This window comes from Coregonus clupeaformis, chromosome 30 (genome assembly GCF_020615455.1).
Source record: "Coregonus clupeaformis isolate EN_2021a chromosome 30, ASM2061545v1, whole genome shotgun sequence".
Taxonomy (NCBI): Eukaryota; Metazoa; Chordata; class Actinopteri; order Salmoniformes; family Salmonidae; genus Coregonus; species Coregonus clupeaformis.
Genome location: NC_059221.1, coordinates 17,757,588 through 17,779,324, shown reverse-complemented (window position 1 = coordinate 17,779,324; position 21,737 = coordinate 17,757,588). Strand labels below are relative to the sequence as shown.

General features: G+C 44.8%; 1 protein-coding gene across 5 annotated transcripts in view; it reads right to left on the bottom strand.

Annotated features, from left to right (window-relative positions):
- Positions 1-21,737, bottom strand: part of LOC121545748 (basement membrane-specific heparan sulfate proteoglycan core protein-like) — a 160,245-nt gene that overhangs the window by 12,522 nt on the left and 125,986 nt on the right. For 3 of the 5 annotated variants that reach the window (XM_045209472.1, XM_045209471.1, XM_045209473.1), the window contains 23 exons: positions 21,535-21,594; positions 17,505-17,627; positions 16,632-16,838; positions 11,872-12,014; positions 11,533-11,610; positions 9,280-9,415; positions 8,896-9,056; positions 8,590-8,725; positions 7,970-8,113; positions 6,804-6,938; positions 6,461-6,642; positions 6,041-6,236; positions 5,593-5,772; positions 4,758-5,018; positions 4,418-4,580; positions 3,783-3,880; positions 2,490-2,756; positions 2,213-2,325; positions 1,919-2,066; positions 1,627-1,743; positions 1,354-1,371; positions 363-447; positions 7-151 (listed from right to left, as the gene is read on the bottom strand). In XM_045209472.1, coding sequence (XP_045065407.1) covers positions 7-151; positions 363-447; positions 1,354-1,371; positions 1,627-1,743; positions 1,919-2,066; positions 2,213-2,325; positions 2,490-2,756; positions 3,783-3,880; positions 4,418-4,580; positions 4,758-5,018; positions 5,593-5,772; positions 6,041-6,236; positions 6,461-6,642; positions 6,804-6,938; positions 7,970-8,113; positions 8,590-8,725; positions 8,896-9,056; positions 9,280-9,415; positions 11,533-11,610; positions 11,872-12,014; positions 16,632-16,838; positions 17,505-17,627; positions 21,535-21,594 — 3,296 coding nt within the window. The remainder of the gene's footprint in view (positions 1-6; positions 152-362; positions 448-1,353; positions 1,372-1,626; positions 1,744-1,918; positions 2,067-2,212; positions 2,326-2,489; positions 2,757-3,782; positions 3,881-4,417; positions 4,581-4,757; positions 5,019-5,592; positions 5,773-6,040; positions 6,237-6,460; positions 6,643-6,803; positions 6,939-7,969; positions 8,114-8,589; positions 8,726-8,895; positions 9,057-9,279; positions 9,416-11,532; positions 11,611-11,871; positions 12,015-16,631; positions 16,839-17,504; positions 17,628-21,534; positions 21,595-21,737) is intronic. The other 2 variants (XM_045209474.1, XM_045209475.1) reach the window with 1 other exon arrangement.

Below are 21,737 nucleotides of genomic sequence, written 5' to 3'. Positions count from 1 at the left end.
GACTACCTGTGAGCTCCCATTGACAGGGGCCTCTCTGTCCACTATGATGGAGCCCTGGGTCTGGTTGCGGTAGAGCTCTATGGTGTGGAACTCTCCCAGTTTGATGGGGGTGGGGTAGCGGATGGTGGCCATGCCAGAACCCACGTCAAACCTGGCAGGAGAAAACAGTTCAGGTTAGAGTTATCGCTGCCATTGTCGTTTTGCCATCATGATTGTGATCCATCATCATCAGCTAATGTTGACAGAGACTAATGACAGTTCAAGTTACCATTCATCAACAGCTTGTTTATTCTTACACATTGAGCTCATATAGTGTTCATATCGGTAGCCCTAATGCACCAGAATGACAGCCAGGTGCTCACCTGAACTCAGGCCTGCCTCCCACCAGCCCCAGAGAGATGAAGTCTGCTCCCATGGTCCTCTTCTGTCCATTATAGATGATCATACCTGGTGGACCAGTGGAGGTACAGTTAGCTTGGTACACACCCTCGCCCCCTGGAGCCAGTCAGAGACAAACAGTCCCCCTGGCACCAGGAGGAGAACTGAGGTCACTCAGTCCAAGAAGCTGCATGCTAGCAGGTTAAGGGCCAAGCTTGGGACAGTCAAAGCCAGGTTCTAGTATGTGCTGCCCTGGGGCATCGCTCTGCTCTGTATCAAACTGTCAGTATCTCTGCCTTCACACTGGCTGCATGCCAACGACACATGCTCTGCTAAACTCTGCCCAACCAGCACTGCAACCATCATCAGCAAGGTCAAAGCCAGGGCAGTCTAAAACCATGCCTCCTCCTCATAAACATATCCCTAACATCTATGGCTCTGAAAGGGAGAGGTTATAGCAAAGAGAGATTTCTTAAATGCGGCACAATTGTATTTTGTTGTTGGATAGTTCACTCTGTACAGCTTCCATGAGCTGGTATGGAAGTTGTTTTCAGAGTATGAGTGTCACCCATTGAAGCGGCCCACCTCACTGGTGGGGCTTACATACAGTACTGTCCAATCTCCATTATGAGGCTTATTCACTGTCTAGGCTAATAAGACATTCATTTTGCAATAATAAAGCTTGTCTTTAGAAGCAGCAGGGCAGTCTTGTAGGTAGAAGCTGATGCAGAGAGATGAAGTGGACTGTAATGGAATGACGAGCGGGAGGGTTGCCAATACAGCCATCATGCCTGAATGAGGACATAGGCCATTCTTCAATAGGCTTCTCTCTCACAGCCACCAGCTGTCCTCTACATTAGGATGCATTATGGTAAGGTAAAAGGTCAACATCACTGGTGGCTTTTCTGGCTTTTCAGCCCAAAAAGCATCACCTGCATCAGTCTTGAGTGTGTGAGCTCAAGCACTGCGACTCACCCGCATACAGTATGAGACCTTCACACCGCATGGGTGAGAAGAGAGGGAGTGTGTGGATGAACAGAAGAAGAGGGGGGTGAAATCATGTGAAAAAACATATGAGACACAACAAAAAAACAAGGAAAGAGAATGTACTCAATGACACAAAGACATCATAACAGATGCAGTCAGGATCACTGTAGTCAGTGAAACTATCATAAAGCAAAAGATGCAAATCCACTGGTGCACATCATCTGTGCAGAGAAAGCTATTTTTCAGTACATAAGTCCTCACCATCAGGATTGTCTGGCCTGAAGCTGATCTTGATGCTGAAGGACTTGTAGGCGTTCTTGATTGTGGGCAGAGTGAGATAGGACAGGGGCTCCTGGGTGAAATAGGGCATCACTCGATCTGTAGAGATAAAGGATAGAGAATCATAGATTTAGATACTGGCGATGTCGAAAGTTTCCCTCCGATTGAGCTTACCGCCTATGAACTAGAGATAGGGGACAGGGAATCATGGAGTTGGATACTGGCAATAATGTGATATTCCCTTTCACAGTGTGTTTATATACAGCTGACTGACCATGGACTTTGAGGGTGGTTAAGGCCTCCACTTTGCCTTGCTTGTTGGAGGCAGTGCACACGTATGTCCCAGAATCCTCGTGGGTCACTTCGGGAACCGTCAAGGTGTTGACTACCTGTCTACACTTAGGAGGGAGTTCCCCATCCAGCTAGAGAGACAAGGACACAGAACATGTTACAAAGGGTCAAATCAGGATCCTGTTCACTAGGCACAAAGCAGATGAAAATGGTCAGAAACAGATAGGCACTATCTTTACTAGTTTGTTTTCCGTTGCACTGATAGGGTGTTGGCTACCTTGGACCATTTGATGGCAGGCACTGGGTATCCTGATGCCACACAGGGCAGGACAGCATCTGATCCCACTGTCACTTCATTCAGCTCTGGTAGAGCTGCGATCTGGGGTAGGGCTTTACAAACAAATATCCACCAATACATGATCAGAGGGGACAAGGGCTATAGGAGTGTATATGTGTGTTGTGTGTGTCTTTGTGTCTGTGTGTATGCGTGTCTGTGTGCAGGTGCGCGTGTGTTTGCAGACGTACAGGTCCAGTGCACTTCTCTTTCTACTCACATTGGACATGTAGGACCACCTGAGACTGCACAGAGCCCACGTCGTTGGTGGCAGTGCAGCGGTACTGTCCAGCGTCAGCCTCGGACACCTGCTCGATCTTCAGCATGTCTCCCTTCACCATGATGTGTGCCGGCAGTGGCCCTCCCACCCTGCTCCAGCGCACCGTGGGCTGGGGCTCGCCGATAGCCTGGCACTCAAACTCCACGGAGTTACCCAACATCACTGTCTGCACTGCGGTACGTACATTGATCATCACCTTGGGCAGGGCTGTGGGTGGGAGAGGAGAGATGGTCAATACCAACATTAAATTAATGCTGGAATGTATACATTTAGGGCAGGGCTGTCAAAATCATTTTGCCCCGCAGGCCGCATTCGGTCTTCACCAAGGTCCGGAGCGCTGCACTTAAAATTGGTTATATTTCCATGCCATCAAAATTAGCAAAACATAGTCCTCTATCCATCGCTTTTTACATTTTCGATGCTCCCTGATTGTCTGACATTCGTTTAAATGACTGTTAGCAAGCTGGACAGAGTGAAGAGACTATTGATGACTGTTAGCAAGCTGGACAGAGTGAAGAGACTATAAATGTAGGTCCATTACCATTTCTACACAGTTTCGATTTGGTTTTAGCCTAAAATAAACTCCCCTGCGGGCCAGAATGAATGAGCTTGTGTGCCGGATCCGGCTCGCGGGCTGTATGTTTGACTGTCACGACTTCGGCCGAGGCTGCCTCCCCTCCTTGTTCGGGCAGGTTTCGGCGTTCGTCGTCACCGGCTTACTAACCACTGCCGCCCCAATCATCATCACATTTGTTTGTCTTGTCAATCACACACACCTGGTTCTAATCCCCTCATTAGTCCGTGTATAAGTGTTCCCTCTACCCCCTTGTCCTTGTGGGTGATTGTTAGTTGTGAGAGTAGTGTAGCTCGGTGGAGCTACTCGTACATTTTGTGGCCAGGGTAGATTTTCCCCTGTGCCTATGTATTATGGGATATCCTTTACAGTGTATTTGCCAGGGATGAGTGTTTCCCCTGTGCCTGTTTCGTTGATCACTATTTGAGTGCATTTGTGTGTCAACGAAGGAATAAACTCTGTATTCGGTGATTACCCTCCTGCGCCTGACTCCTTTCATCACACTCATCACATTGACACCCCTGATTTAGGGGTTCATGATTTAGAACAGATCATTATTGCATAGAGCAGCTATACAAATTCTCCATTGTTATAACTCAGGGTTGTGAGTCAAAACTTGTGTCAGTATATCTCAGTGATTTTGTGGATGTTGGACAGACCTTGGATGGTGAGCTTGGCGGAGTCCTGGGCCTGGCCGTGAACACTGGTGGCTCTGCAGATGTAGATGCCCTCATTGCTCTGCTCCAGGTTCTCAATCCTACACAAAACACACAAATGTATCAGTGCAAGACAGACAACAAAAATGCACTTCCTGATTTCACCAAATGGGACATGATCCTGGATCATCATCTGTTTGATCCTGGATCATCATTTATTTGTGTTGATCCTGGATTGTATTTAAGTTAGGTTGATCCTGGATCATATTTAAGTTGTGTTGATCCTGGATCATCTTTAAGTTGTATTGATCCTGGATCATCTTTAAGTTGTTTTGATCATGGATCATCTTTAAGTTGTATTGATCCTGGATCGTATTTAAGTTAGGTTGATCCTGGATCAACATTTACTTGTGTTAATCCTGGATCATCTTGAAGTTGTGTTGATCCTGGATCATCTTGAAGTTGTGTTGATCATGGATCATATTTAAGTTGTGTTGATCATGGATAATCTTTAAGTTGTGTAGATCATGGATAATCTTTAAGTTGTGTTGATTCTGGATCGTATTTAAGTTGTGTTGATCACTATCTGTATTTTGACTGCCTGCTGTAAAGTGTCTCTCCTGGTGGGACTGACTCACCTCAGCACCCCATCTTTGATGTGATGGTTGGGGGGCAGGACTCCTCCCTCCTTCAGCCACTCCATGGTGGTCCCCAGGCCTCCTGCAGCAGAGCAGGTAAACTCTACAGCACTACCCCGGGCCTTTACCTCCACCTGAGGAGACACACGCACTGCCAGGGGCGCTACACATCCACGCGCACGCATCCACACAAACACATTGTGTTTTGAGTTCACAGTCGCATGGCTTTTAGGTTTGCTCTTCATGAAGGTATTTCCCATTGCAAAGTAATTGAGCTGTCGGTCTCCATTTGGTTTGCAAAGTAAGAACAGACAAAGTTGTGACTGCGCACGGTACTTACATCTGACAGTGACTTTGGCATGTGCTTCGCTGGTGCCCACTTTGTTGGTGGCGACACACTTGTAGGTGCCAGCGTCCTCGGCTATGGCTAGGTTAATCTGGAGGTCTCCTCCCTGGACGTCGGCCCTGGTGGACAGACTGCCGTTCAGCTTGGTCCACTGGAAGAGCAGGGGGGGAGTACCATGGGCCAGGCACTGCAGCCGGATCACCTCGCCCACACGCACTGCCACGTCGTCGGGCAGGGAGGTGGCATAGGGAGGAGCTGCATCACCGAGACATGGAGGGTTAGAGAGTAGAGACAGGGAATGGTATTGAGACGTTAGGATGATTGGGACATGACATGATTTGTGATACATTTGATAGGACAATGTTACTCATGAGCAGAGCAAGGAATGGGCAGTGAAGACCAATATTCAGTCCCAATGGCCAAGCTATACATTTAAAAAAAATGTTTTAGTCATTTAGCAGACGCTCTTATCCAGAGCGACTTACATGAGCAACTAGGGTTAAGTGCCTTGCTCAAGGGCACATCGACAGATTTTTCACCTAGTCAGCTCGGGGATTAGAACCAGCGACCTTTCGGTTACTGGCACAACGCTCTTAACCACTAAGCTACCTGCCGCCCTATGTTTCATATACACTAGTGGACCAGTTCCTTATGATCTATTTTGTGTATAGATCTTTCAGTTTACTCATGTTCATTTTTATACATAAGTGTATCCATATCTATCTCCATAGTGTTTCTGTACAGACTGGGAACTTGCTTTCAATGATGAAACCAATCTATCTCTCATGATTAGCTGGCCAGAGCAGCGTGCACAGATTTTGAGACTCACTCTCCACGTCCATCATGATGGTGACTTCAGTGGTGCCCATGTTGTTGGTGGCGTTGCAGATGTACTCTCCAGAGTCTGCCCGGCCAACACTGGGCAGGACCAGGGTGTTGTCCACTACCTTATGTCTCCAGGGGAGAGGGGCACGCAGCTTAGACCACGTGATCTTAGGGGTAGGGAAGCCTGAAGAGTTGATTTTGAAAACACAATGAATATCACAGTGTGGGAAAAGGACTTGTACAGCCAATTATTTGTCATGCCAATTCTACGCTCTTAGCAAAGATGTGACTATGACATGCATTTCCTCTTAGCTCTCATTTGCATAATATAATTTTACTTAAAAGTATTCTCTGTACTAACAAGGATCAATACAATCAATACAACAAGTATTCTCTTCTCAGTTCTCTTTGCTATAGTACTCATTGGTATAATTTGGAAGTGGTTTGGTTACCGTGAGCATCACATCTCAGTGTGGCAGTCTGTCCCTCCACCACCACCATGAGGGGATCGGGCACAGAGGCACGGGGCGTGATGGGCACCTGGGCACCTCCCTCCACGATCACCTCCACCCTGGTCTCTGTGGTGTCCTTGTTGTTGCGGGCTGTGCACACGTAGGTACCACTGTCCTCTGGACGGGCCACTAGGACCTGGGGGAGGGGAACACCATTACTGGGTCTGTCCATCATATAATAAATAGATGAAGCCTAGTCTTAGACCAAGAAGCACTTTGAATTGAGAACCTAGGACTAAACTTAATCTGTGTTTAGGAAACCAGCCTTTACTCTTCCATGTACAGCACAAAAGCTCAGTAACAATGACTTGGAGGTTTCATCGGGAGTTGAGGATCAGGAACACAGATGCAGTATAGTACCTGCATGACAGCATTGGACTCCATGGGCACAGGGCTGCTCAGCATGGTGTTGTGGGCGCTGTCCAGTCTGTGCCATGTGACAGAAGGGCGAGGCTCCCCGGAGGCCTGGCACTCCAGGTTAATGGGTTCACCCATCCTGACTCGCACGGGCCCCTGAGGGGTGACGGTCACTACAGGAGACTCTGGAAGGAAGGATGACTTCATCAGGACAAACAACCATTAGGTCATTCTGTTGCCAAGACAATTACTAAGGGGGTCCTAACAGAGAGCAGATGCTCAAAGTGAACCACATCAGAAACATCAACACCATATGTGTGTGTCTGTGTCTGTGTGCGTGCCATACCTCTGATGATCAGAGAGACGATACTCTGGGTGATTCCAAACAGGTTGGTAGCCACACAGTGGTAGGTGCCTTGGTTGCTAGGGCGGGCGTCAGTGATGGTGATGACAGTGCCGTAATGGCCAACCTTCACATTATCTACAGAATGAAAGGTTTCATGGGGAATCTTTTAGTCTATCAAGTACATCTCTGACAAGCAGCAACTTTGTGTGTTTGATTAAAAACATAGGTAATATGAAAGAAATGTAATTAGATACAGACTATATTATATTACTATATATTACTGTAGACCAGGACTGCCCAACCCTGTTCCTGGAGAGCTACCGTCCTGTAGGTTTTTGCTCCAACCCTAATCTAGCACACCTGATTCTAAAAATTAGCAGGTTGATAAAATGAATCAGGTTAGTAACACCTGGGGTTGGAGCAAAAACCTACAGGAGGATGGCTCTCCAGGAACAGGGTTGGGCAACCCTGCTGTAGATATTGCAGGTGGTTTGCTTGTGTGGATAATGACATGCAGTGGTGTAAGGCCCTTAAGTACAAATACTTTAAAGTACTACTTAAGTAGTTTTGATTTTGGGGTATCTGTACTTTACTTTACTATTTATATTTTTGACAACTTTAACTTCATTACATTCCTAAAGAAAATAATACACTTTTTACTCCATACATTTTTCCTGACACCCAAAAGTACTCGTTATACAGTATTTTGAATGCTTAGCAGGACTGGAAAATAATCAAATTCACACACTTATCAAGAGAACATTCCTGGTCATCCCTACTGCCTCTGATCTGGCGGACTCACTAAACACACATGCTTCGTTTGTTAATTATGCCTGAGTGTTGTAGTGTGCCCCTGGCTATCCGTAAATTTAAAAAACATGAAAATTGCGCAGTCTGGTTTGCTTAATATGAAATTATTTATACTTTTACTTTTGATAGTTAAGTATATTTTCGCAATTACATTTACTTTTGATACTTATGTATATTTAAAAACAAATACTTTAATATTTTACTTAAGTAGTATTTTACTGGTTTTACTTGAATCATTTTCTACTAAGGTATCTTTACTTTTACTCAAGTATGAAAATTGGGTACTTTTTCCACCACTGACTAAATGCCTCTCTGCAAAAGTAATATGGAATTGAACTGAATGGGAGGGGCCTCACCAGGAAGGGGCTGGTTGTTGGACAGTTTCCACTCCAGCCGTACGGGCTCTGCTCCACCGTTGACCCTGCACTTGAAGCTGGCTGACTCTCCCTGTCGCACCGCTGCACTGTGGGGCTCAATGGAGATGATGGGGGTCTGCAGACCTACTCCAGGAAACACACACCACCACAAACATTACAACAGGACAACATTTCCTCTACTCACTCCAGTTCACTTTGGTTCTAATCCTACAACATTTACAAGACAGTGTACTGTAAGTACCAGATCATGATACTGTAGGTCTAGAGCCTCCATTGGAAGCATTATAATTTGGAAGCAAATACAGAACATGACAAACTAGAAACCCAGGAAGATTTGAACCAGGATGAGATCATGGCACAGTGTGGAATAGCAAAGCATACACTATGAGGTCACTTTAGGGAGGGTTGGAAAACAAACAACTGGAAAAGTACCACTGTACCTGACGAAAGGCCACTAAATAAAGTCCTCTAAAAACACAGATGTTCCTACTGTATATGCCTCTGACTGCGTCACTGTCATCCCCAGTGATATCAGTGGGGAGGATAGTTCCATTGTTAAGTCAGTGTATTGTCACAGAGAGAATGGCTTGGTGACTTACGAGAGGAGGTGGCGGTGACTGAGACAGAGACTGAGGCCTGACGGACAGGAGTACCAGGCCCTCCCTCCACAAGACAGATATACTTCCCAGAGTCATCTGGACCGGCAGAGAGGATACGCAGCTTGGTGCCCAGAACCTACACACACGCACGCACACGCACGCACGCACACACACACACACTACATATGAGTGACTATTCAGCTGAAATAAACAGAACAAATCTTCATGACATTAACAATGAGCTTTTACTAGCTGTGTGTGTGTGTTTGTGTGTGTGTGTGTGTGTGTGTGTGTGTGTATTCCAACCTGGTGATTGGCGGACAGGCGTCCACTATCCCTCCTCCAGGTGACAGCAGGTGGGGGGTTACCAGGGACAAAACAGTTGAGGTCCAGGCTCTGTCCCTCCTGGACCTCTGCTATGGAGGGCTGGATGGTGATGGCTGACGAGATGGTGTCTCCTCCTATTGCTACACAGCAACAACCGCAGGATACAGACATTTACTAAAGTGATAATACTGTCAACAGACAGCAGTACTCCTCTGGGGTAGGTTGACCTGGGTCGTGTTCAGTAAGGCGAAAACGTTTTGAAACAGAATGAATCAGTACTATCTGAACTTGTCCAATATATAGTGCTGCACAGCATTTTAAAACGTGTACCGTACTGAAAATGACCCAAGCGCGACCTCTCACCTCTATTGACGGTGACCTCGATGTGAGCCTCTGAGGATCCGATGGAGTTGGTGCCCACACACAGGTAGGTGCCAGAGTCAGATGACTTGATGTTAGGGATTAGCAGGGTGCCAATGTCTGTACGCTCCATACGGGCCTAGAGAGGACACGGCAATGAGCAAGGAGAGGGATGAAGATTATGTCACAATGTCCTTAGACATGAAGGACTACTGTGGTATGAACTACATGACAATGTACACGACAGTGACAATGTCTCTACCCAAATCCAATACAAAAACATCATACATACACAGTAGATGAATTACCTTTGGACAAACACCTACTGTATAAACATTGGATTTCACAGACCACAAATTGTGCGAACAAGTGACATACTTGACATGATTTTTTTTATCAATGAGGCAATACCAACAAAATGACATAGCAGGTGGATCTTCAGCATATATATAACATTGTTATATGGTTTGTGCTTTATAACAATGTTTGTGTTATGATAATCATTAAAAAGGCTTTTCTGTTATTGCTGTGCTTTGCACGAAAGAAAACAAAAATAAAACCAGTTGGTTGGTTGTTGGGAATAGTAATGTTTAGTTGAATCAACATTACTATAATGATTTTACAGTTAAAAATCTTGATTTGACAACAAATAATGATCACTACTGAAATAGTTACCAATGACATACAGTAGATGTCTTTGACAGTAGTTAGTAGTACACTACAGCAGGTATAGTAGTATGTTTTGTAGTCCATAGTAGTATGTTTTGTAGTCCATAGTAGTATGTTTTGTAGTCCATAGTAGTATGTTTGGTAGTCCATAGTAGTATGTTTTGTAGTCCATAGTAGTATGTTTTTGGATACTTTTGTATATTTAAAATAATGGTTGTTGAGTTGTTGAAATGATTCAGTACAATGTTGACAGGACTGGGAAACTGTTAGGGAATTGAGATATTAGACATAGGGCTTTGAGCCAAAGGATATGTCACAAGCAATACAAAGCTTCTCTGTCATGTATGAAATCACTGGAAATGCATTACAGACGTTTACTAATACTTACAACCACTCACTACATCATCAACCCTATGCCTTCATTTCTAAATAAATCCCAATGATCAACCAAACACAATGGTAAGACAGTGGATCACTCTTTTCTAATGGGGAAATAATCAGCCTGTGTATGGTAATGTGAAATTGAGTCCCTAACCAACTACTTTACACTTTAACTATAATGGACAGCGGGGTGGACCTTACCACTATTTAAAACCTTATCAGCCTGTAAAATCGACCAGTGTTATATACAGTAGTACACCTAAAGAGAATTTAAAGGGGTGTGTCTAGAGAGAGAATTTAAAGGGGTGTTTCTAGATGGAGAATTTAAAGGGGTGTGTCTAGGTTGAGAATTTAAAGGGGTGTGTCTGGGCTGGGCTGGGTGGATTACAGTATCTGGGAGGTGGTGGTAGCGTGGCATCCATCCGTGGACAAAGCTGCTTAGTTCCGGCCTAGTCACCCGTGAGGGCCAGGCTAAAGTGAGCAGAGGCCGAGGAGGGCCGGCTCAATGTGTGTCTGAACCCATTCACAAGTTTTCAAAGCAACCCATTTGCTAGAGCACACAGAATTTCTGCGTGGCCGCACGGCAGAGCCCGAGTCCCCCTGGGAAAAGCTGACATAACGCTGAAGCTCTCTGAGGCAGAACAAAGCCCCGGGCCTCGGGTGGCAGAGGAGACACCAGGTACGGAGGGACTAACCCAAAGGGCCTGGCAGGAGGAAACCATGTCCCAAATACCTAGCTATGCCCTGGGGCCTGGGCGTGTACATAGAGGAATAATAATAATAATAATAATAATAATAATGTGAACACAATGGTTTGTTTAGGAAAAAAATATGTCAGGGATGATATGATCATGTGGACAAATTTGAAAATGGAGGATGATGGATGGATGGAACACTTATAAGACAATAATAACAACTAAACCATGCATTAAGTAGACTAATGAATCGCGTCACACCCAGCTTGTTGATGCTGTTGTTGTTGTTATCTACCAGTTACACTGAACTACTATTTCTCATGGAGACTTTGTGAGAAGCTATTTGCTTGTCGTGAATTAAATGGTGGTTACAGTGTGTGATGATGAATCAAAGAAACGTTTGATCATGCGTTTAGTAGACAGTGTGTTGAAGCAAGGTCAGTAGAGAACAACAGGTGGGAAGTAAGAGACGAGACCGACAGACATAGAGACAGAGGACAGATGGACAGACCTGCAGCTCCTCAATACGTCTCTGTAACACATTGAGACTGTTGCTTTTAAACTGTTGGAAACCGTGAGAAGGAATGGCCTGAGCAAAACGTCAAGAAAAAAGGGTGGGAATAAAAAAAGGAAGAAGGAAACACAAGAAGGAAAAAACAATAACAATTTGTCAAAACACTGTACACCAGATTTCACTTTTTCACCAACACAACCCTTTCAATAGCATGGTGAGATACCATTACCAGATATTGTATACAATACATAATAGTTACTCTTAAGATCAGGATATATCCCAACCATATCCTGAGTCCCAGGCAGAAAGCATCAGGTAGAAAGGACCAGTGTTTACCTGCGGAGAGAGTTGTCCTCCCTGTTTCTTCCAGGTGAGTCCGGGACTGGGCGTGCCTCCAGCCCTGCAGTACAGCTTCAGAGTCTCCCCCTCATAGATGTCCACCCTCTGGGGGCTCACCTGCACGTGGGGCAGGCTCGCACCTGAAGCATTCAAACACACAAGAAGGAGACATGATATGACCAAATGAGTACCCAACAAGAGTGGTAAGACAATATGGGCCAGATTCAGTGTATTTTCAAGTAAAAATACCACCCTATGAACCTGTGACATTGGCCTGCTGTTGATGTTGAGACCCACTGTGTACGTAGGGCAGGGGTTCACAAACTTTTTTGCTTCCTGACCCAATAGAGGTGTCTTTTGAGTCGCGACCCACCATAAGTGAAAAAACATACACAGACCAAAGACAAAGTAAAAAGTAGATTAATAAAAACCTCTTCTTCAAAACATTGAACTGAATGTAGATTTGAGTATGGTCTTTTGTGACCAATTTTAAGAAATTGACTGTATAATTATGAAATTATTTGTGCAGGGGTTTTTCTGGATCAAAAAGGGGCTTAGGTGGTGAGCGTGGTGGCGCAGCAATGGGCTAAATTCTGTCTGGGCCCTGGGCAAGAACATTTGAGGCCCTCATCTTGGCAGCGTAGACAATTGAGCAGCTTTAAAGCCAATTTCCTGCAATTCTATACATTTTGCCATGGAGCTAAGAGACAATTTTGCAGTTTTAAGCTAATTTCCTGCAATTCTACACATTTTGACATGGCTAACTTTTATTTTGGTGATTGCAAGTTCTCAAAGATTCTAGGCTATTATAATATATATATATATATATATTCTACATACTTTCTATTTGGTTTTAGTCATTTAAGTTTAACTGTAAGCGTTGTTCTATCCCAAAAGAGTATATTTTTATATAAACTCAGCAAAAAAAGAAACTTTTTTCAGGACCCTGTCTTTCAAAGATAATTTGTAAAAATCCAAGCAACTTCACAGATCTTCATTGTAAAGGGTTTAAACACTGTTTCCCATGCGTGTTCAATGAACCATAAACTATTAATGAACATGTACGTGTGGAACGGTCTTTAAGACACTAACAGCTTACAGACGTTAGGCAATTAAGGTCACAGTTATGAAAATATATGACACTAAAGAGGCCTTTCTACTGACTCTGAAAAACACCAAAAGAAAGATGCCCAGGGTCCCTGCTCATCTGCGTGAACATGCCTTAGGCATGCTGCAAGGAGGCATGAGGACTGCAGATGTGGCCAGGGCAATAAATTGCAATGTCCGTACTGTGAGACGCCTAAGACAGCGCTACAGGGAGACTGATCATCCTCGCAGTGGCAGACCACGTGTAACAACACCTGCACAGGATCGGTACATCCGAACATCACACCTGCGGGACAGGTACAGGATGGCAACAACAACTGCCTGAGTTACACCAGGAACGCACAATCCCTCCATCAGTGCTCAGACTGTCCGCAATAGGCTGAGAGAGGCTGGACTGAGGGCTTGTAGGCCTGTTGTAAGGCAAGTCCTCACCAGACATCACCGACAACAACGTCGCCTATGGACACAAACCCACCGTCGCTGGACCAGATAGGACTGGCAAAAAGTGCTCTTCACTGACGAGTCGCGGTTTTGTCTCACCAGGGGTGATGGTCGGATTCGCGTTAATCGTCGAAGGAATAAGAGTTACACCGAGGCCTGTACTCTGGAGTGGGATCGATTTGGAGGGCAGGGTCCGTCATGGTCTGTGTGTCACAGCATCATCGGACTGAGCTTGTTGTCATTGCAGGCAATCTCAACGCTGTGTGTTACAGGGAAGACATCCTCCTCCCTCATGTGGTACCCTTCCTGCAGGCTCATCCTGACATGACCCTCCAGCATGACAATGCCACCAGCCATACTGCTCGTTCTGTGCGTGATTTCCTGCAAGACAGGAATGTCAGTGTTCTGCCATGGCCAGCGAAGAGCCCAGATCTCAATCCCATTGAGCACATCTGGGACCTGTTGGATCGGAGGGTGAGGGCTAGGGCCATTCCCCCCAGAAATGTCTGGGAACTTGCAGATGCCTTGGTTAGAAGAGTGGGGTAACATCTCACAGCAAGAACTGGCAAATCTGGTGCAGTCCATGAGGAGGAGATGCACCAGTACGTAATGCAGCTGGTGCCACACCAGATACTGACTGTTACTTTTGATTTTGACCTCCCCTTTGTTCAGGGACACATTATTCCATTTATGTTAGTCACATGTATGTGGAACTTGTTCAGTTTATGTCTCAGTTGTTGAATCTTGTTATGTTCATACCAATATTTACGCATGTTAAGTTTGCTGAAAATAAACGCAGTTGACAGTGAGAGGACGTTTCTTTTTTTGCTGAGTTTGTATACACTGAACAAAAATATAAATGCAACATGTAAAGTGTTGGTCCCATGTTTCATGAGCTGAAATAGACCATGTGTATCCACGCCAGCCCAGGACCTCCACATCCGGCTTCTTCACATGCGGGATGGTCTGAGACAAGCCACCCTGACAGCTGATGAAACTGTGGGTTTGCACAACCAAATAGTTTTTGCACAAATGTCAGAAATCGTCTCAGGGAAGCTCATCTGCGTGCTTGTCGTCCTCACCAGGTCTTGACCAGACTGCAGTTCGGTGTCGTAACCTACTTCAGTGGGCAAATGCTCACCTTCGATTGTCACTGGCACGCTGGGGCAGTGTGCTCTTCACGGATTAATTAGATGGCAGACCGTGTGTATGAAATGCTTGGGATGCTCTGGATCGACGTGTACGACAGCGTGTTCCAGTTCCTGCCATTATCCAGCAACTATGCACAGCCATTGAAGAGGAGTGGGACAACATTCAACAGGCCACAATCAACAGCTTGATCAACTCTATGCGAAGGAGATGTGTCACGCTGCATGAGGCAAATAGTGGTCACACCAGATACTGACTGGTTTTCTGATCCACACCCCTACTTTTCTTTTTAAGGTATCTGTGACTAACAGATGCATATCTGTATTCCCAGTCGTGAAATCCATAGATTAAGGCCTAATGAATTTATTTCAACTGACTGATTTCCTTATATGAACTGTAACTCAGTAATATCTTTGAAATTGTTGCATGTTGCGTTTATATTTTTGTTCAGTGTATATACACTACCAGTCAAAGGTTTGGACACACCTACTCATTCAAGGGTTTTTCTTTATTTTTACAATTTTTTACATTGTAGAATAATAGTGAAGACATCAAAACTATGAAATAACACATATGGAATCGTGTAGTAACCAAAAAAGTGTTAAACAAATCAAAATATATTTTATATTTGAGATTCTTCAAATAGCCACCCTTTGCCTTGATGACAGCTTTGCACACTCTTGGCATTCTCTCAACCAGCTTCATGAGGTAGTCACCTGGAATGCAATTCAAATAACAGGTTTGCCTTGTTAAAAGTTAATTTGTGGAATGTATTTCCTTCTTATTGCGTTTGAGCCAATCAGTTGTGTTGTGACAAGGTAGGGGGGGCCTATTTGGTAAAAGACCAAGTCCCTATTATGGCAAGAACAGCTCAAATAAGCAAAGAGAAACGACAGTCCATCATTACATTAAGACATGAAGGTCAGTCAATACAGTCAATACAGAACATTTCAAGAACTTTGAAAGTTTCTTCAAGTGCAGTCGCAAAAACCATCAAGCGCTATGATGAAACTGGCTCTCATGAGGACTGCCACAGGAATGGAAGACCCAGAGTTACCTCTGCTGCAGAGGATAAGTTCATTAGAGTTACCAGCCTCAGAAATTGCAGCCAAAATAAATGCTTCACAGAGTTCAAGTCACAGACACATCTCAACATCAACTGTTCAGAGGGGACTGTGTGAATCAGGCCTTCATGGTCGAATTGCTGCAAATAAACCACTACTAAAGGACACCAATAAGAAGAACAGACCTGCTTGGGCCAAGAAACATGAGCAATGGACATTAGACTGGTGGAAATGTGTAATTTGGTCTGGAGTCTTTGTGAGACGCGGTGTGGGTGAACAGATTATCTCTGCATGTGTATTTCCCACCGTAAAGCACAGAGGAGGAGGTGTTATGGTGTGGGGGTACTTTGCTGATGACACTGTCTGTGATTTATTTAGCATTCAAGGCACACTTAACCAGCATGGCTACCACAGCATTCTGCAGCGATACGCCATCCCATCTGGTTTGGGCTTAGTGGAACTATCATTTGTTTTTCAAAAGGACAATGACCCAGCACACCTCCATGCTGTGTACTGCTATTTTACCAAGAAGGAGAGTGATGGAGTGCTGCATCAGATGACCTGGCCTCCACAATCCCCCGACCTCAACCCAAATGAGATGGTTTGGGATGAGTCGGACGGGCAGAGTGAAGGAAAAGCAGCCAACAAGTGCTCAGCATATGTGTGAACTCCTTCAAGATTGTTGGAAAAGCATTCCAGGTGAAGCTGGTTGAGAGAATGCCAAGAGTGAGCAAAGCTGTCATCAAGGCAAAGGGTGGCTATTTGAAGAATCTCAAATATAAAATATATTTTGATTTGTTTAACACTTTTTTGGTTACTACATGATTCCATATGTGTTATTTCATAGTTATGATGTCTTCACTATTATTCTACAATGTAGAAAACATTAAAAATAAAGAAAAACCCTTGAATGAGTAGGTGTGTCCAAACTTTTGACTTGTACTGTATATTTTCTATTTATTTGCAATGCACAACAAATGTCATAACGCGACCCACCTGGACCCCTGCTGTGACCCACAAGTGGGTCCCGACCCACAGTTTGGGAACCACTGACGTAAAGGACAGCCCGTGCTGTGTGTTCTCCGTGGGTGTTGAGGGCCTTACAGATGTACTCCCCCCCATCCTCCCTCTCTACAGCAGGGATGGTCAGGACCCCTCCACGGACCACAGCGTTGGGGCTCATCCTGTTACCAGGACCTTTACCTAGAAACACATAAGATTTGAGTATATGTTCCCCTTTTGTCAGTAATGACATTATACAGTGTGAATAAACATTAAGAACACCTTCCTAATATTGAGGTGCCCCCCCTCCCTCCTTTTGCCCTCAGAACAGTGTTCTACAGGGATGCTGGCCCATGTTGACTCCAATGCTTCCCACGGTTGTGTCAAGTTGGCTGGATGTCCTTTGGGTGGTGGACCATTCTTGATACACATGGGAAACTGTTGAGCGTGAAAAGCCCAGCAGCATTGGAGTTCTTGACACAAACCAGTGCGCCTGGCACCTACTACCATACCTCGTACAAAGGCACTTACATATTTTGTCTTGCCCATTCACCCTCTGAATGGCACACATCCACAATCCATGTCTCATTGACTAGCTCAAGGTTTAAAAATCTTTCTTTAACCTGTCTCCTCTCCTTCATCTACACTGACTGAAGTGGATTTAACATGTGGCATTAATAAGCGATCATAGATTTCACCTGGCCAGTCTATGTCATGGAAAGAGCAGGTGTTCTTAATGTTTCATACACTCAGTGTATACTTCCAAAAACGTCCAAGACTAAGCCAGCATAAACTGTATTGATAAAGAACAAGACAATACAGTTTGTGCTATACGTGTTCCACTGGCTATAGCCAGGCCTTCCTTACCTATCCATTCGATGGCAGGGGTAGGGTTGCCGGTCACAGTACAGTGGAACTCAGCATGGCCTCCTTGCTGGATGGTCAGGACAGGGGGATTGACGGTAGCCACTGGCTTGGACCCCTCGCCAGCTACAATAAGGCAGAGAACAGTTCAGCATGACTCAGTAATAGACAGCCCATCCCCCAAAATACAGGGCATTAGTGTTCACAAAGGGCAGGAAAGGGATTTTCTGCAGGAAGGGCCTTTTCTGTAGGAAGGAGCTTTTCTACAGGAAGGGGCTTTTCTACAGGAAGGGGCTTTTCTACAGGAAGGGGCTTTGTTTACAGTCAACACTTTACAGCTACTGCATGAGATGAGAAACTATGTCAGGGATTCGTGTCCTCTCGCTTGATCAACAAACACTTACCTCATCCTTTTGCATAATAAAAGGTAGCAATAAAGAATATATTCATGGCTACCAGACCAGAACTTGACAGCATCAAGTGACTTTAGTTCAGAGTACTTTTTGGCTGCAGTGAAGTTCAGTGAGGCTGGGTCCTGACTCACTCAGGCCAAGACTGTGTCTGTGTGCAAATGCTTATGATGGAAGACAGAGAGAGGGTGGCGGGACGAAGCCGGGTACATGGCCTATGCCCGTGCCCCTTGGCAGCCAGTGCCCTCTGTGCAGCCGATGCAGATGAGAGGTGGAAGGCTGGCCTTGGCAGGGCACACAGCTCTCTGTGCCAGCTTGGCTGGACACTGAGCCCCAGCCACATTCAATCCCATTTGATCCCAGGGCGTCAGAGCAAAAGAAAGCCCCGTTTCAGCAGCCAGGGAGGACAATCAGGCTATTTAAGCTCTGAGATAAGCCCTGGTCTGGGACTTACTGATCTGACAGAAACAGACACTAAAAGAAAGGCCAATATTTCATCATCTTTGTTTTCTAAGAGGATGGGCACTGACTGTGGTGAGCCTCATCAATGAGACATTGGCTCATGGAAACACTGGGGAACAAAGTATACAACGATATATAATAATGTTACAGAGGGATGATTGATGATGATTGGATCTTAGGGCTTGACTTTGATGAAGACTTATACAGTTGAGTGACCTGAGTGAACTTTGCAAAGTTCTCTAGTCTATTCTACAGATTTCTAAAACCTTTTCCAAACCTGCTGTTTACTAATAATATAACTTCTGTAAATGGGTGGTGAGGTGACAACAGGTCATGTGTATTCTATCTAATTAAAACATTCACTGTAACAGTTGAAGGATGATGTCTGTAGTTAGCTTCCAGAGGGAGATGAGGTGAACAGTGAACATGATGAGAGGAATTCTCCACCTTGCAGTGAGCTAACAGCCATGATGGTGGATACGATGTGGTGTATTAGGCACAGCATGATGTTTGAAGCACAATATGAATGCTATTTCAAACCAGTGTATGTCCCTGTGTGGGACTGGCAAGCAGACTGCAGATGGGGAAAGTGTGGGTGGGGTCTCCTCTGTATTGAGTGTTGATTGGAAGACAACAAGTTAAGTGCATCTACATAGAATGGGGAAATAAAAACATTCTAGAATGTCTTATTGAGTATGTAACTTTCTCTCTAAATACTGCAGATACTTGAGGTTACAGTGAGGGAAAAAAGTATTTGATCCCCTGATGATTCTGTACGTTTGCCCACTGACAAAGAAATTATCAGTCTATAATTTTAATGGTAGGTTTATTTGAACAGTGAGAGACAGAATAACAACAAAAAAATGTTATAAATTGATTTGCATTTTAATGAGGGAAATAAGTATTTGACACCTCTGCAAAACATGACTTAGTACTTGGTGGCAAAACCCTTGTTGGCAATCACAGAGGTCAGACATTTCTTGTAGTTGGCTACCAGGTTTGCACACATCTCAGGAGGGATTTTGTCCCACTCCTCTTTGCAGATCTTCTCCAAGTCATTAAGGTTTCGAGGCTGACGTTTGGCAACTCGAACCTTCAGCTCCCTCCACAGATTTTCTATGGGATTAAGGTCTGGAGACTGGCTAGGCCACTCCAGGACCTTAATGTGCTTCTTCTTGAGCCACTACTTTGTTGCCTTGGCCGTGTGTTTTGGGTCATTGCCATGCTGGAATACCCATCCACGACCCATTTTCAATGCCCTGACTGAGGGAAGGAGGTTCTCACCCAGGATTTGACAGTACATGGCCCTGTCCATTGTCCCTTTGATGCGGTGAAGTTGTCCTGTCCCCTTAGCAGAAAAACACCCCCAAAGCATAATGTTTCCACCTCCGTGTTTGACGGTGGGGATGGTGTTCTTGGGGTCATAGGCAGCATTCCTCCTCTTTTAAACACTGCGAGTTGAGTTGATGCCAAAGAGCTCCATTTTGGTCTCATCTGACCACAACACTTTCACCCAGTTCTCCTCTGAATCATTCAGATGTTCATTGGCAAACTTCAGACGGGCCTGTATATGTGCTTTCTTGAGCAGGGGGACCTTGCGGGCACTGCAGGATTTCAGTCCTTCACGGCGTAGTGTGTTACCAATTGTTTTCTTGGTGACTATGGTCCCAGCTGCCTTGAGATCATTGACAAGATCCTCCCGTGTAGTTCTGGGCTGATTCCTCACCGTTCTCATGATCATTGCAACTCCACGAGGTGAGATCTTGCATGGAGCCCCAGGCCGAGGGAGATTGACAGTTATTTTGTGTTTCTTCCATTTGCGAATAATCGCACCAACTGTTGTCACCTTCTCATCAAGCTGCTTGGCGATGGTCTTGTACCCCATTCCAGCCTTGTGTAGGTCTACAATCTAGTCCCTGACATCCTTGGAGAGCTCTTTGGTCATGGCCATGGTGGAGAGTTTGGAATCTGATTGACTGATTGCTTCTGTGGACAGGTGTCTTTTATACAGGTAACAAACTGAGATTAGGAGCACTCCCTTTAAGAGTGTGCTCCTAATCTCAGCTCGTTACCTGTATAAAAGACACCTGGGAGCCAGAAATCTTTCTGATTGAGAGTGGGTCAAATACTTATTTCCCTCATTAAAATGCAAATCAATTTATAACATTTTTGACATGCGTTTTTCTGGATGTTTTTGTTGTTATTCTGTCTCTCACTGTTCAAATAAACCTATCATTAAAATTATAGACTGATCATTTCTTTGTCAGTGGGCAAACGTACAAAATCAGCAAGGGATCAAATACTTTTTTCCCTCACTGTATAAGATAAAGATACAGATCTGATCTCAGTCAGATGACTGTACTAAAATGTGCAATACTTGTTGTTGTGGTATTCTGTAGCTCAGCTGGTAGAGCACGGCGCTTGTAACGCCAAGGTAGTGGGTTTAATCCCGGGACCACACATACACAAAAATGCATGCACGCACGACTGTAAGTCGCTTTGGATAAAAGCGTCTGCTAAATGGCTTATTATTATTGTATACTATTGTTGCATTAAAAATGTGAGCGTGAATTTTTGTGCAGATGGAAAACTTGAGGGGACCTGAGATTAAGTGCATGAGGAACTTTGTGGGTGAAAAGTAAAGTTGATAACTGGACATTCGAGAGGCGCTTCCCACATGAATGAGCATGCACGTGCACCAATGAACCCATACCTTACAAGCCAGACAAGGCCTAGTAGTGCTCATGTACAATCTATTATGTACTGTCATAACTAAAGTATATGATGTCAAGAGTATTATCAACATATATTATCATAAAGGTAATATATGTAAACATATTATCATATGTTATCAAGAATATTGTCTGTTCAAAGACTTAACGTTTGAGGAGACGAAATGCAGAGCCAACTACGACTTCAATTAAGACCTTTGAAGATGCATTCTTGCCTATGATAGTCCAGTTAACCGTATAACCATGTAACCGTATAACCCTACAACCTTATGTGAAGTGTAAACTGTATGTAATCCCTGTGGTTGATTGTACATGGGCATTACCAGACCACCATTTCCATGCTGAGGACGGAAGTAGATGAATGCATGCGTGACCGAGAGATGTGGTGGAGGTGGAGAGGTGTGGCCATGCCATGCCATGCCCACTTACGCTTTCCTTGTCCTTCAAACATTTCATAGGCTGTGTAAAACATCGGAGTCTGTGAGGCCTCTGGAAATGGGGGAGGGAGGAGGAAGGGACAGGACAGGCAAACTGACAGGTGAGTCTCCAGGTCAACGGTGGAACACTGGCATTGGAATCATCATCCAATGCTCCTCCCACTGAGCCTGTGGCCCAATCAGTACCCAGAATAC